The 14,267-nt window shown below is 34.2% G+C and overlaps 2 protein-coding genes and 1 long non-coding RNA gene across 12 annotated transcripts in view; 1 reads left to right on the top strand and 2 right to left on the bottom strand.

Annotated features, from left to right (window-relative positions):
- LOC129803572 (endophilin-A) overlaps nucleotides 1-14,267 on the top strand; it is a 65,554-nt gene that overhangs the window by 10,877 nt on the left and 40,410 nt on the right. The window lies entirely within an intron of this gene.
- LOC129803589 (uncharacterized) lies at nucleotides 3,814-5,389 on the bottom strand. Its single transcript, XR_008751871.1, has 2 exons — nucleotides 5,091-5,389; nucleotides 3,814-5,027 (listed from the first exon to the last, which is right to left on the bottom strand). It is a non-coding gene; the product is annotated as an uncharacterized LOC129803589 (long non-coding RNA).
- LOC129803559 (uncharacterized) lies at nucleotides 9,747-14,156 on the bottom strand. The gene is made up of 2 exons (XM_055850216.1): nucleotides 13,130-14,156; nucleotides 9,747-13,067 (listed from the first exon to the last, which is right to left on the bottom strand). The coding sequence occupies exons 1-2, from the start codon at nucleotides 13,576-13,578 to the stop codon at nucleotides 11,441-11,443; spliced, it is 2,076 nt and encodes a 691-aa protein (XP_055706191.1). The 5' UTR covers nucleotides 13,579-14,156; the 3' UTR covers nucleotides 9,747-11,440.

Below are 14,267 nucleotides of genomic sequence, written 5' to 3' on the forward strand. Positions count from 1 at the left end.
AACCTTTTACAAAGAGCATGCATTGGGTCACTTTTGCCGGTAGTGTCTAAATGATACATTTTGATCCTAAATTTTACTTTACGAACGATTAACGTAAATTAGGATGCAGCGGATGCATCCTATATACATTCTATATATGTTTTTAAATCGAATAGGTCATGGCTTATCGATCTGTCCTAAAATGGATATTTAGGTAGACTACTGGTTTTGATCGATTTTATAAGCTAGGCAACTGCCTAGTCTTCGTTGAAAGTGAATTTTTGACTAATTGATCTTCTTCTTATTTTTGTTAATTTGTTAATTTTAAAGCAGGATAGGGCATGGATGATTAATCTAATTACTAACATATGACCTACGCCATGTTTAGTAACCATTTTGTAAAGTAAAATGTATTTTTTTTTAAATAAATTTTCTCTATATATGTGGTTATTTGGTTCGACATTTCTTTATTAGAGTTATAAGTGAAAAAACATAGATAATATCATGCAAATAGAACTTATATAATTCGGGAGCCATTATACTGCATCCGCTGCATCCTAATTTACGTTAATCGTTCGTAAAGTAAAATTTAGGATCAAAATGTATCATTTAGACACTACCGGCAAAAGTGACCCAATCCATCCTCTTTGTAAAAGGTTCTAAAAAGATTTTTGTACTTTTCTCAAAAATTCTTATAAGGTTCATTTAGTAGCTTTAGAATAGAGCATTCAAGGAAAAAAAGTTAAAGGTGATATAGGAATTAGATCGTGAAATATTAAATTTTTTATACAGAATTGCAAAACATTGGTTCACTTTTGCTGGGCACTGTATATTAATTTCTATGTATTCACTCAAAGATGAGTTATTTATATAAAAAAAAGTAAAATTAAACTCTTTATAATAATCCGAAATAAATTTCATTGATTTACAAATTATTTTTATTCTGAAATTGAAAAATAAACTTTGTAATATATTGTTACTTTAAGAGTACATAAGGAAGATAAAATGCTTTGATTTGTAACCATTCTGTATTACTCATAAAAACATATTTCTGTTTATTACTGCGAAGCTATTTTGAGCGGGAAATATGATCAAATATGATTAAGAGAGGTCAACAACTGCCAAATTTTTTGCGTTGAAAAAATCATTATGATTGGTCTTTTGACAGTTGTAGTTGTAGCTTCAGTATATCTGCCATAGTCTTATGAAGTCTATCGAACGTCGTTGAAATTCAATTCTTATTCTTTTTCGCTTATTTTTTTTATTCTCATTCTCTTCGCCACCTTTTTTTAAGTAAACATTGAAGAGTCGGACAGCGTGGAATGTGTAGGACATAACAATTTGGAAAATTTAACATTCATAAATTATTAATAATTTAATAGTTATACAATTTTAGAGTAGTCTAAAGGTTATTCAATTTATTTTTTTAAGTTTTAAGGGAATTCTTGAGCTTAAAAATTGGTTTGCCGAGTTTTCAAGATTAACGTTTTTACAAATAAATAGCTTAGAATTTATACTTAATGTATAGAAGAAAGTAGGGCATCTCTGTATTGGGGTAGTTTTAAAATTGGGGTTTTTCTTTTATTATTATATTAAATGGAACTGGACCTTACCGTAATACATACAATTTCGCTCCACTAATCAATTTGAATCTAAATTACATTATAATTAGCTTCCCTTTTAAAAATGGGAAGAAAAAGTTCAATTTCGAAGTTACCCGATTTCAAAGGTGCCCCACTTTCCCGCTAAGCAATTTTTTTCGTTAAGTATACCAAATTATCGGTTTATTTAGGCTCTGACTGGTTTGGGATCAAATACTTCTTTAATTCATTCAAATTACTGCCAGGACTCCCAGGTCTAAAAATATGCTCTTTCGAGATATTTATTTTTTGACTTTGAAAAATGTTCGCTAGAAAAAATTAGATCACTGATGGCAATCTTTAAAAATAACCCTTAATTCACAAAAACCAATTCAAAATATAAATATAGTTAAAAAATGCGCATTTTTGTATGCCTTTGCTCATTTCCTTCGACTAATCTTAATAGACATTTGCTGTGAAAAACAACATTTTACTTTAAAAATTTGTTTGAAGGAATGAGTTAAAGTTATTGATAATATTATTTTTCAGTTGAGACTGATAAAGTCGGTTTATAATTTTCAAGTCTTGCGAAATAAACCAAATTTAAGCAAATCAGTTGAGAAATATGTCTTCCACGGTGGTTGAACTTGAACTTCAAAAAACCCAAAATTAAGATTTTTCTAATCATATGTGTCCATGGACAAAATATTTGCTTGGCGACAGTTTACAAAAATATCCGAAAATCAATTAAATTGCATACACAGAAAAATATCCTTCATAAAATGATACAAATTTTTGTGAATTCCTACTTGAGACTAACGAATTACTCGTAAATCGTATAACCCACAAACAAGTTCGTAAAAGTTTGTAATTTCTCATAAACATTGATCGTAACTTGAGTACTTGACGAGGATTTTGTTCCTTTACAAATATTTGCACGTACTTCTTTGTTTGTCCGACAAAACTTTACGAACAAATGGCAAATTTTTATGACCAACGCACAATAAGTTTTGTTTGTAAACATGTTTTCAAAATTTCCTATGAGAGAGAGAGCGAGATGACTAGATCTACATCTCATTCACTCTCATTGAAATTTCAAAAACATATTTACAAAATAAAAGTTATTGTGCTCTGGGCATTGCGAATTTTTTTCTGTGTGTTTACGAACGTAAAAACAATAAATAAAAAACAATTTTACTAACTTTCATTGTCTGTTTAGATGAAACATTTAAATTATACAGCAGTATTGAATGTCATTAAATATTTCAAGTCCTAAAATTGAGCTTTGATTGACTTGAATGTTTGACTCTTATTCAATTGAACTTCGCTTGAAGCAAATTAAATTTTAAATAAGCTAGAATGTTTTATTTGATCTCTTCAAAATGGTAAAGTTACTTTAAAGTATAGTCGACAATAAATCAATTATTAACATAAAAAAATACTTAGGGGAAAGTGACCATGCTTGATACGATCCAAGCTTGATAATAACTAATTTTTTCCTATGTTAATCAATTATTGTGACTCGTGGCAATATATTTCAGTAGCTGGTCCTGAGCCACATATTTCCTAAAAAAAATAGGATCCTAGCTCTTTTTTCCTAGGTTCAGGAAGCAAAAATCAAAAATAGGTCCAAAACTGTAATTTCGATACATGATATTTCATAAGTTTTTTCTTAATTAACGTCACTGTTCAGGAAATCTACTATCATAGGCACATAGAGGGTTGATCAGTATTAATATTTATGTAAAAATATTTTTACTTGGTGGACACTGTTTTGTGGGTGATGTCAAATTCATAAATTCGACCTCTGTCCATCCTGTATTTTAAGAAAAGTCCCTGAATGATAATTTATATGTGGCAACTCTACCATTAGATGTTATTCTTTCATAATCACATCTATTGTAATCCTTCAATTTTATCGACAACTAGAAATTACTAAGTAAAACACTTAAAGCCGATTAACAAAAGTAATCTGATTCTATTAGGCATCAGTTGAGTAATTATGAAAGCAAATTCTCATAATTTTTGCATAAAAACAATTCTTTTGTGTGTACAAACCGCATATGCACTGAAAGAATCACATCGTTCATAAACTCTTACAGCTTACAACTGATTTTTGAGTATTGTCTACATAATCTCACTTTTATGTTATTGTTTTTCGCGTCAAAGAAAAAAGATTGTCCGTAAAAAGGTTGTGAAAAATAGTTATACAAAGTAAGGTAAGTTTATTGTAATTAGTTTAGAAATAAAAAAAAACATTCTATTTCATTTATTTATGCAGAAATGGAGAAAAACAAACAAAAGGCAGAAAACGCAGCACTACCGATGAGGCAATCATGCTGACACCTCTTCAGGAAATTCTCCAAGGCAGGCTGAGAATTAAGGACGCTTCAGCCTTTGGAATACCGCTTCCTTGTTAATTTCTTCCACAGATTCTTTTGCAAAAATCGTTCCGCAAGATGCGATAATTCGCAAACCAATCCCGAAATGATGCAGGAGGCAAGTACTGAAGATGCGATAGTTGAAGAGGTTAGTCGACAAGATGAAGTAGTGGTCTAAGAGAGCAATGAAGAAGATGAGGTGTCACAGAGGAGACAAGGGCGAAGATTATAGAGATGATGATGAAGCTCTTGACTTATCGGTTGCTCTACAAATTTATCATATAAAATGCCAGACCCAAACAGTCCTTAAACTGTTACCGAGCCCCCCAAGTTCCTCAAAACAGTGCAGAAGTTTGGAATCACGACACTATTCACAGGACCACAGAATTCCACAGGAAGGAGGAGATGGAGATGAAATAACCGCATGGAGGAAAATAAGTGCATTAAGGAGAATTTTGTTAATAATTCAATAAACTAAAAATGTACTAAATATAATGCATTTTTTGGATAAACTGTGTTGTTCGGCGATCTTGCGGAGGGTCAACAGTGCATGCAGGAAATTCCAACGAAATCATTATATTCCACGGAGAGCTCAATGGTTTCCGGCAGTAGGGTGATATCCCACTCGCATACCAAATTCACTAATCTTGAGATCCATTGCGAAGATATGCAAAAGCACCAACAAAGCACCAGTTTCGTAGATAGATCACCAGTTCGTAACTGAAGATATCACTTGCACTACCAATCAGAGAGTACTCCTCATCAAAGACTTGAGCTGAGAGATCACTTACTTCTGCTCAGGATGCTCATTAAGTTTACACATTTCAACACTCTTCTTTACCATCTGACTTTATCCTCGTGAATATTCTCATCCTATATGCCGATGCAATATCCAAAAGGGATCTGTTAATTTCTTTCAATATAGCACGTATTCTATCTAATCTACAATCTCTTTTCTCCAGAAGATCACCTATAGAAGAATCACATATCTCCAGGGCAAGGATATTTCGCTCATCTTGGCGCGTTTATATGCCCTCCTGAAGCCCACAATGTTCGGATGTCTTAGCAGACACGATTCCTTCTGGATCTAGACCAATAGACAAGCAATTAAGACGCTTAACTGCCCCTCATAGTCTTACAACATGCTTACTCGGGGTCCTGTTCATCCGATAAACCTTAATCTGTCGGGATGGGGAATTTTCAGTGGTGTGTCTCCAAAGAAGTTTCTCGAGGACAACCGGTTTTGCTGAGAAACGGCGGAACGTGGAACTGACGTGGTCTTCCTATTGCAAGTGTCTCCAGTCACGTATTAACTTAAAAACTTAATAACTCGGGAAAATTTGGAGAAATCAGGAATTTCCACGAAATTATTCACCAAGATGTTTTTGTTTTCCTATGTCAATTGATATAACCTTCAATTCCTGTTGCCAAAATTTTAGGATTGCCAGAGCGACATTTTCATGAACTCAAAGTGGAAAAATGGCTTTCGCTAGTGCCCTAATGTCATAAAAACACGGCTTAGAAAAACTACATAAAAATGATTTTAAAACTAATAACTAGTCGTACAAACAATTTTAGCAGATAGATTAGAGTTCTGTCTAAACATTGATGTGCAATTTTTTGTATCCGGTGAAATTTTTACAGTGAAAATGGGCCTCCGAATTGTCGCATCAATTATTATACAGGAAGGCCCGAGACCCAACTTGTATAAAAATCGCCACTGAATTTTCATTTTCTTCTTGAGGAAAATCTAAGGATTTCCAGGAACTATTTGAGGTGGGATTATGAACCTAATTTGTGAGACATTTTTTTGTCATAGTGAAGAATCGCTTCGGTTTGTGTGTTAATCAGAAAAAAATCACAAACCTTGGACATCATTTTACAGTATCAAGCATGGTCACTTTCCCCTACTATTTAATGGGAAGCTTTTTCCACTCAATTGATTGCATTATTTTTATGTACTTTGTTGTTCTTATAATAAATCAACAACAAAGATAAAGTGAACTTGAAATTAATTACAAATTAATGTATTTAATTACCCTATAGAAATATTGGAATATTTCTCTTCGTAATAAACTTAGGAGTTGCATTTACAAAATTTTTCGAAATATACGTTGGTTTATCAATTTGCATATTCATCAGTTTTTTTTCGATTTCAAAGAATCCCTATTGATGGAATGTTTTATATATCTCTTTTAATTCAAGTTAATTAAAAATTCTAGGAAAATTGAAACTATATATGATAATTTTATTATACAAACGCTACGACAAATTTCTGAGAACATCACTTTGGTGACGGGATTTAATCAATGACGTTGCTAACTAACGCAACGTATCCTTATAGAAAATGATGATTATTGCTGATAATTTTACACAAATTTGTGCAAATCATTCTCAAAATGTGTGCAATTCTCGTTTGTAGTAATTAAGTCCCACATCAATTTTAATTTAAGCTGTAAATTGTTGCAGATAGAGTTTGTGTGAATGATTTTCCGTACTGAATTATCGAAAGTAATAGAATATTGCAGAATCAAGGGACTGGCTTTAATATCCTCAGTTCAAATCATATTTTCTCGATAAATTGAAATATCTATGGGCTAGCAATTTTGGGGTAGTTTCAATAGAGCCTTCCAATCCCTATGAAGTTAAAGTTTTCTTCGTAATCATTCCAATTATTTCTGGAAATCATTTTCATCATGTTACATCGTGCGTTGGTGGATAGGTTTTTGGCTTGCGAATTATTATTACTAGGGAAGGACACCCACGCCAAAGGTTCATAGTCCTTGTGTGTGGGAGAAGATGATATTGGTAACAGAATTTTGCGGATTTTATCATTGGCCTATCTTCAAACATAAAGACAGCATCAAGTATAAAAAGCTTCTTACATACTTTGAGAGAATAATTTAATCAGAAAGTTGTACTTGTCATAATCAGAAAGATAAAATTAAATTTACCCTAAAGGTGGAAAATTTTAAATAGGTACAAATATGAGTTTAATTTAATACAATTAGAAACTCAGAGAGTTGTAAGACAAATCAAATTTTCTTTATTATTTTTTTTTGTCAAACATTATATAGGGAAAGATGGGGCAGTTTCATAAATGGATGTTTTTAGGAAATAAATTAATATATGAGAAATGTTCTGTATATTTTTATCATAACCGAAGTTAAGTTTTATATAGTTTATAGGCAAATGAATCTAAAAAAAAACTTTTCTTCGTAAAACTTTCCCACCCCCTTTAAATTTAATTGCTTTAAAAGTTCTAATGTAAATACTAATTAGATTGAATTATTTATTACTCGAACTTCACAGAGAAAGCAGTATATATAGAGTTTTTTGATAGGAGGGAATAAAATTGTATAATTTCACTCATCAATTTTATAATCTTGATTGCGTCGCGGTTCGTCTTGAACTAAACTCCTCTCTTGTCGCTCTTCCTTTTTTCGCGCGGATTGCGCCATCTATTGACTATCCTACATAATCCTTCGATTTTTTTACCTCCATCATTCCCTCCTTTCACTTCTCGAGGACCACTTTTCCCAACATATCTTCACGTTTCAGACAATTTCTGAGAAATGATGTCACGCAGTTTGCCCGTTTGGCCGTTATCTCGTCTAGAGCCCTAAGGATTTGAGATAGAGACTTGGGGTTGGGAAACCTCTCATAAGTCCACCCTGGGACCATTAACATGCCCAACATTTCTAACCCTTCCCCTTCCATTCCAAAATAATGTTTTTTGGGATTGCTCGAAAACGCGTCGTGCGATTTTTTTCTCATTTTCGGTTATGTTTAGAGGTTGTTCAGGCGAACATTTCGTCCGCTTACGAAAACACTGTTGAGTCATTCGTAATAATGTGTTTTCAAGGTTAAAGGTTAAAAAAGCTCTAGGAGAGCGTGTTTCTCACCCGAATGGTATCATGTTCGGTCTCGTTGGAAAGGTCTTGCAGTTCCTAATGGAACTGATAATGAACCAGTTTATAACCGATACTTAATTTTTATCTGAAATTCAATTATGTTATTCCTAAGTTATTCTGAACGATGTTTTGTGTAATTTATAAATCGGTTGTGAGCAAACTTAAGATGAAATTGTGGGAAATATCGGTGAAATCCTTGAACTCGTGAACACTACTCTTAAAAAAGCTTCTTTAGGATTTGAACCAATAAAGAACTTTGATATATAGGCGATGATGAGAACTTTGATATATGATGCGAAAGTACTTTTGACGTATACCATCTAAGTCACGAGTTCGTGCACTTCGCAAAGCATGGAACGCTTTGCCACCCCTTTACTGATCAAAGTAAAACTTTTAATGAATAGAGTGTCACTGACATTGTAGAACATTGTAAGTTAAAAAGTGCCTGAATAGGTAAAGAAATACACTCGCAAGAAATTTTTAGGATTCGACCTTGAGATATCATTGGAAGAGATAATTCAAGGTCATTTGCGTACTTTGAAAAATGTTCGAATGGTGGGTGGAGGGGCAGCTTCAGCCCTAAATTGCAAATTGGATTTTGATATATTTTTATATCAAAATCCAAAAAATATAAATAAGATAAATAAAAGATAAGATATAAATAAGAATTTATAGGAAATAAAATTGTGGGTTTGTTAAACACTTGAGATACTAGAACGCTTTAGTAATATAAAGGTTTATCCCATTCATTTAAGAAGCATAAGAAAAATATGCAAAAATTGAAACTGCCCCACCATCCTCTAATCACACCATACACTTATATAAGATATTCATCAAAGTATTGGAAAGGGATCAACGGGAACAACAATGAAGGTCATGTTCCTTATCCTAATGCCGAAAATAGACACAGGCTGATCCTAGAGAATACTCAGCTCGTAAAATTTGGCGGTAAAGGATCAGCCCAAACTATCATACACTGAGGATTTAGAATCAAGGATTAGCGTTTTTTGCGTAAATTTCTATTAAATCTCCACACTTTGATTGCTGAAAGACTTCTTAAGTGCAATAAGTGGATTTTTCGTACAGAAAGGAGCACTCTGACTTTCTCATTACTCCAATCTTAATGCATTTTACGATTTTGCGACATTGCGTACCATTACTCTCCATGCTTTTTCACCCAATTGACATTTCAAAAGCACCCAAAAACCCCCAAAGTGGTGCTTTTTATGTTCACTGGTTTTTTGCGCTGATGTTGCCTAATCCCCGTAATTTAACTAGACCTCATGAATTTAGAAGATCAGCCTGATCCTCCAAATTATGGGCTGATCCGTGAGAGTATTGACATCAATCCTAATTTTTCGGGCTGATCCCTAAGCCAATCCCTGTGTCTATTTTGGGCTTAAGGTCAACTTATGGAAGTCTCTGATGATCCTAAAGTTCGCTGTCTGTAACCGTTTGGCTTTCGTATATTTAAATAATCATTATCATTTTATTGTATACAATTCGAAAGAAATTTCTCTGATATGTTAAAGTGTTTCCACTCAGGATATTGTCTTCTTGACTAGGAATATTTTGCAAAGCAATAAAACGTCGCCAATTTGCCGACTTAAATGCCCCCACAATACATAAGTCTGTCTCAATAAAAGATGATCTATTTTTATATTTCTTCTCCTACAATGAAATATTTTCCTGTTCGAATGATATTGTTTGCTATCGTATTAGAGGATGAAATTAGAGAATAAAAAAAAAATAGAACCAGATGCTCTGGAGGAGGCGTCGAGAAAAAAAAAGCCCATAACAAGAACTGATTTGTCTTACGATAGCTGTGATTCTTTCAACGCCCACATCCCTATTTTTCTTTTTATTTAGAAAAAGAAATTGGAGTAGGGGGAGGCTTTGATGTTTCGCATATAAAAATGATGTCCAACTTAAGTATTTTTTTCTGACTACCACACGAACCGTATCAATTCACCAATTATGCCAAAAAACTCTCTTACTTACTAGGTTCAAAATCCTATCTCACAAAATCCTGGAAAATCCTCACATTTTTCTCTAGAAAAAAATGAAAATTTAATGACGATTTGTCCGATAGTTGAATCAAGTTTCTATTTTCGCATACAAATTTACATCACTCAAAAACGTCCCATTTTCACCGTAAATTTTGCACCCGACACTAAAAGTTACACATCATTGTTTAGACGGAACTCTAGTCTATCTGATTAAATAGTTTATGTGAGGAATAATATCTTTTAATATCACTTTTATGAAGATTTGTAAAAGGTATAATTTTATACACTGAGGAAACCATTTTCTTTCTTTGATCTTCAAATTCCATGAAAGTGTCACTTTGGCAACCCCAAAATGTATGTGGAAATTTGAAGGTTATGTTGTATCTTGACGTCCGGGAAATAAAAACATTCTCATGGAAATTCCTGCTTTTCGCTTTCACAAGTCAACAAATTTTCATAGTAGAAAGATTACAGTGTAGGAAAATTCTAATTGGAAGTAAAAGTAAAGGTGAAATTGAAATAGTGGACGTGAAGCTCAGTTTATGATGTGACTGCGAGATGAAAATAAAGATTGATTGAGATGAATGTGACATTCTGCGGAATTTGAGGCGATAGAAAATTGTATAACCAGTCAAATCATAATAGCTACATAAACAGAAGTTAATGAAGATTCTTCAGGGAATTCTCTTGAAGGGTGATGAATAGAAATACTTAAAGGAATACACCCGGACACAATGCCTAAGGAATGGTACAAATGCATCATAAACTGAAGTTTAGTATCGTGCTATTAAAAATGTGGAAGAAACTCCAAACTAATGATGGGAAGTACTGATGGATTGTATTTGACAAAACAAATATAACTACTTCAAATTCCCCCAAGGATTACAGTTGTATTCCAACTCTATTATACTCTTCCGGACGCAATGAAAGTGTTGGTGTCTACTGTGGCCAAGATGGAACCGGATATATATGAGGAATGAAATTACTTGTGATTGTCACTTATCAAATTACAGAGCATATGTCACTGGGAGGAATATTGTAAATTGCATCATAAGAAGCTGGAGTATCTAATCTGCGGAACCGAAGATTACAGTTTCGAGAATGAAGAAGTATATCAACGCAAATGAAAACTCATGGAGAGACAGAAACGGATATAGAAGAAACAGAATTTTCAGTTCTCATAGAAACCTGTCTAGACTGTGACAATGGATATATTTAGCTAAACCTACGTGGAAGCTCGTGAATTTTATTGTAATAGTAATGACAACGAAATTGTATATAATATGCAAGCCAAAGTATTTTCTACTATCAGCAAGGTGTGACTTGGAAAACCAGATGTAAAACAAGTTTAATTATTGGTTATATTCGAAGTGTGTTCAGAATCAAATCCCTTCCGACACTATCTCTTGAATTTTATACATAAAACATAATTTCTATTTCAGTTTTGTTTCATTTATGACTTCTATAATCAAATCAATTCTCATGACTTCAGGTACAAACTTCATAGGCAGCACACTTTTCATAGGATCCCCATTATAATTCCCTCTAATTTCAAATCAATTCTCATGACCTTAGTTTCAAGCATCAGATACAGGTAGCACTTTACGGGGCCTACCCCTTTTCTTTTTCTCTGGAATCAGCACATCCATTTCAGGAAGGATTTTTCTTTTGCCAGTTTCCGCTGTGCTTCTTCCCTGATTCTTCTTTTCTTCTCTGTTCCTCTTATTCTCCTGCTTAACACGTTTACTTATCTCCAAATCTTCTTTTTTCTTCAACTCAGGAGATGAAGTAGCAATGGTAGATGTCATACCTCTGCTTTGCTTTGTCTTTGACGTCGATGGGGTTGGCAATGGTCGAATTATTTCCAACCCACCAAATCGGAGCTGGGATGCATGTGGCTTAGCGAATGTATTAGAGGAGCTCAAGGAGAGATCCAATGGAACATTAGAGATGGGAACGAAGGCCAGAATTCTGCGATTATCGCCTCGTAATTCCTGATTCCGGGTTGATACAGACAGATCAAGAGCTTGATTATCAGGTGAATTTAGGTTCTGATCTTCAAAGATGTTCTCGTGGCTGATACTCTCCTCCACAATCAAGTCTTGGAAACACATCTGAGACATATCCTCTTGGAAAGTGGTCTCATGTGAACTGAAGTCTTGTGGTGTAATATCATGGGAAACGTTCTCGTGGAAACTGGCCTCTAGTGAGATATTTATTTGAGAACTGGTCTCTTGGATGGTCACTGGTAACATTGAGTCTTGGGGAATGATATCCTGGTTATCGGTCTCTTCTGATGTAATGGTAGTAGAATTCATTGCCCTTGGAAATGGTGGTGATTTTATTGTTTCAGAATTATCTTCCAATACTGTGCAAGAAACTTTTGTCGATGAAGAAGCGGCTTCAGGTGTCTCAAAAAATTCGAGAAGTTTGGAGCTGTCCATTGGATAAATACCACTTTTCATGAAGCCAGCTTTGATATTTTTGGATGACATGCATTTTTGGAGAGGTTCCTTAGAAATTCTGACGATATTGTGAAGATTTATCCTGTTCCCACTACCAGCTGACATCCATGAATCAAATGCCCTGGCGCAAAACATTTTGAAGGGGCCAAATACTGTTAGGTCCAGTGGTTGAGTGCGATGACTCGTGTGTGGCGGCAAAGTCACCATATGGATACCGTTGTCCCTACAGTACTTGATGGCTTCTAGTGACAGGTGTGACCCGTGATTATCCAGAATGAGGAGCACTTCATTATCTTTGGATGCAGCTGTATGAGCTTTAAAATGCTCAAGTGTTTTAACGAAAATTGCCGCGTCCATGTAGCCTTTTTCATTAAAAAAGGCCACAGATCCTTCAAGACAACCATCCATATACTCAGGGTGGTTCCTTTTCCTAGGGAAGAGATAGACTGGAGGGAAGCTTTCTCCTGCTGCATTGACAAATGCGCAAATGGTTATACTTTCCCCCCTTTCTGCTGTGACGCATTTGCCAACTTGCTTCGATTTTTTGGAGGCGATGACTTTTGGTGGCTGAAGGACTGTACTCAGTCCCGTCTCATCGAGATTGAAGATCCTTGAAGGATCAAAATGATATCTTTCCATTATTTCTTCCAGATTTTCCAAAAATATTTGAATATTTGCTCGCGTGAAACCACAGTTTCTCGCCATAGAGGTGGCTTCGGGTTTTCGAAGCGAGAGTTCACTAGAAAAATTAAAGTCAATATTAAAAATGAACAAACCGTTTAAGTCTGTCTAGGATATCACCTGTGCCTTTTTAAAAAACCAGTGGCCCATGCTTTTCCAGCGCTCTTGTTGGTTTTCCAGCTTTCTGGAACATCTTGACCAATGCTGATTGCATAACTGAAGGCCAGTTCTCGGGTTTGCTGTAGGGTGAGGCCAAAATTTACCTTAGAGGAAGCCAACAAATAATTAACAAGGTTTTTTTCTTGTCGCATATTGAAAATTTGCCTTCCCGCATATTTATTAGCCATTTCCCTATTTTGCAACCCCATCATCAAGGGCACTTCCTGAGAATCAGCTATTTCTTTTCTCACATTTTTAAGCCTCGAGAACAGTGTGCTTATCGGGATTTTGAAAACCACGGCAGCTTTATTAAGGCTAAGCCTTTTTTGGACAACTTTCTGAAGAGCTTCCTGCATGACTGTTTCATCAATGCTGCTGCGTTTTTTATTTTTTGCAGTGTGTTTCTCCATCTTTTGTAAAACAAATTAAATGTGGCATCTTTATCACAAAACTAAACACAATTTCCTTACCTTTTTTATTGAATCACAAGATTTTTAGTAGATCACTCAATTTATGTTTTCATCAAAATCGTAACACACAAGTGAGGTTATGTTAGAACATTAAAATTATAGTGTTGCCAGATTCACTATGCGATACATAATAATTCTTAATATCCGATCGATGAATAAGGGTCAAGTTTGCGAATTTTTTTCCACCCACAAAAACGGCCTTCTTCATTCCAAGAGGTTTTTATACAAATTTAAACCCTAATAACCCCTCTACATCCTGTGATAGTAGTTTTCCAAAAAAGTGATATCAATTGTGCAAAATTGTACAAAATATTACACATTAAAATTACAGTTTTGCACCTGTTTTTAATTTTTGCTTCCTGAAACTAGGAAAAAAGGATTACACACCCAATTTTATCAGGAGAGGTGGGATTTAAGAGTAGCTATTAAAATATATAGCCATATGTGAAATTCATAAAGGAATACGGAAGAAATACGAAGTGTTTGATGGTAGCGTATATGCGAAACATCAAAGCCTCCCCCTACTTTGTCGTTTATTTTTGAGAAATTTCTTTAATTCAAAAAGCGATTTTTGGACAAAAGGATTAATATTCTAGGAACACGTGTGAGAAATATTTTATTTTAGATAA

Source organism: Phlebotomus papatasi, chromosome 2 (assembly GCF_024763615.1).
Source record: "Phlebotomus papatasi isolate M1 chromosome 2, Ppap_2.1, whole genome shotgun sequence".
In the NCBI taxonomy this organism is placed as follows: domain Eukaryota; kingdom Metazoa; phylum Arthropoda; class Insecta; order Diptera; family Psychodidae; genus Phlebotomus; species Phlebotomus papatasi.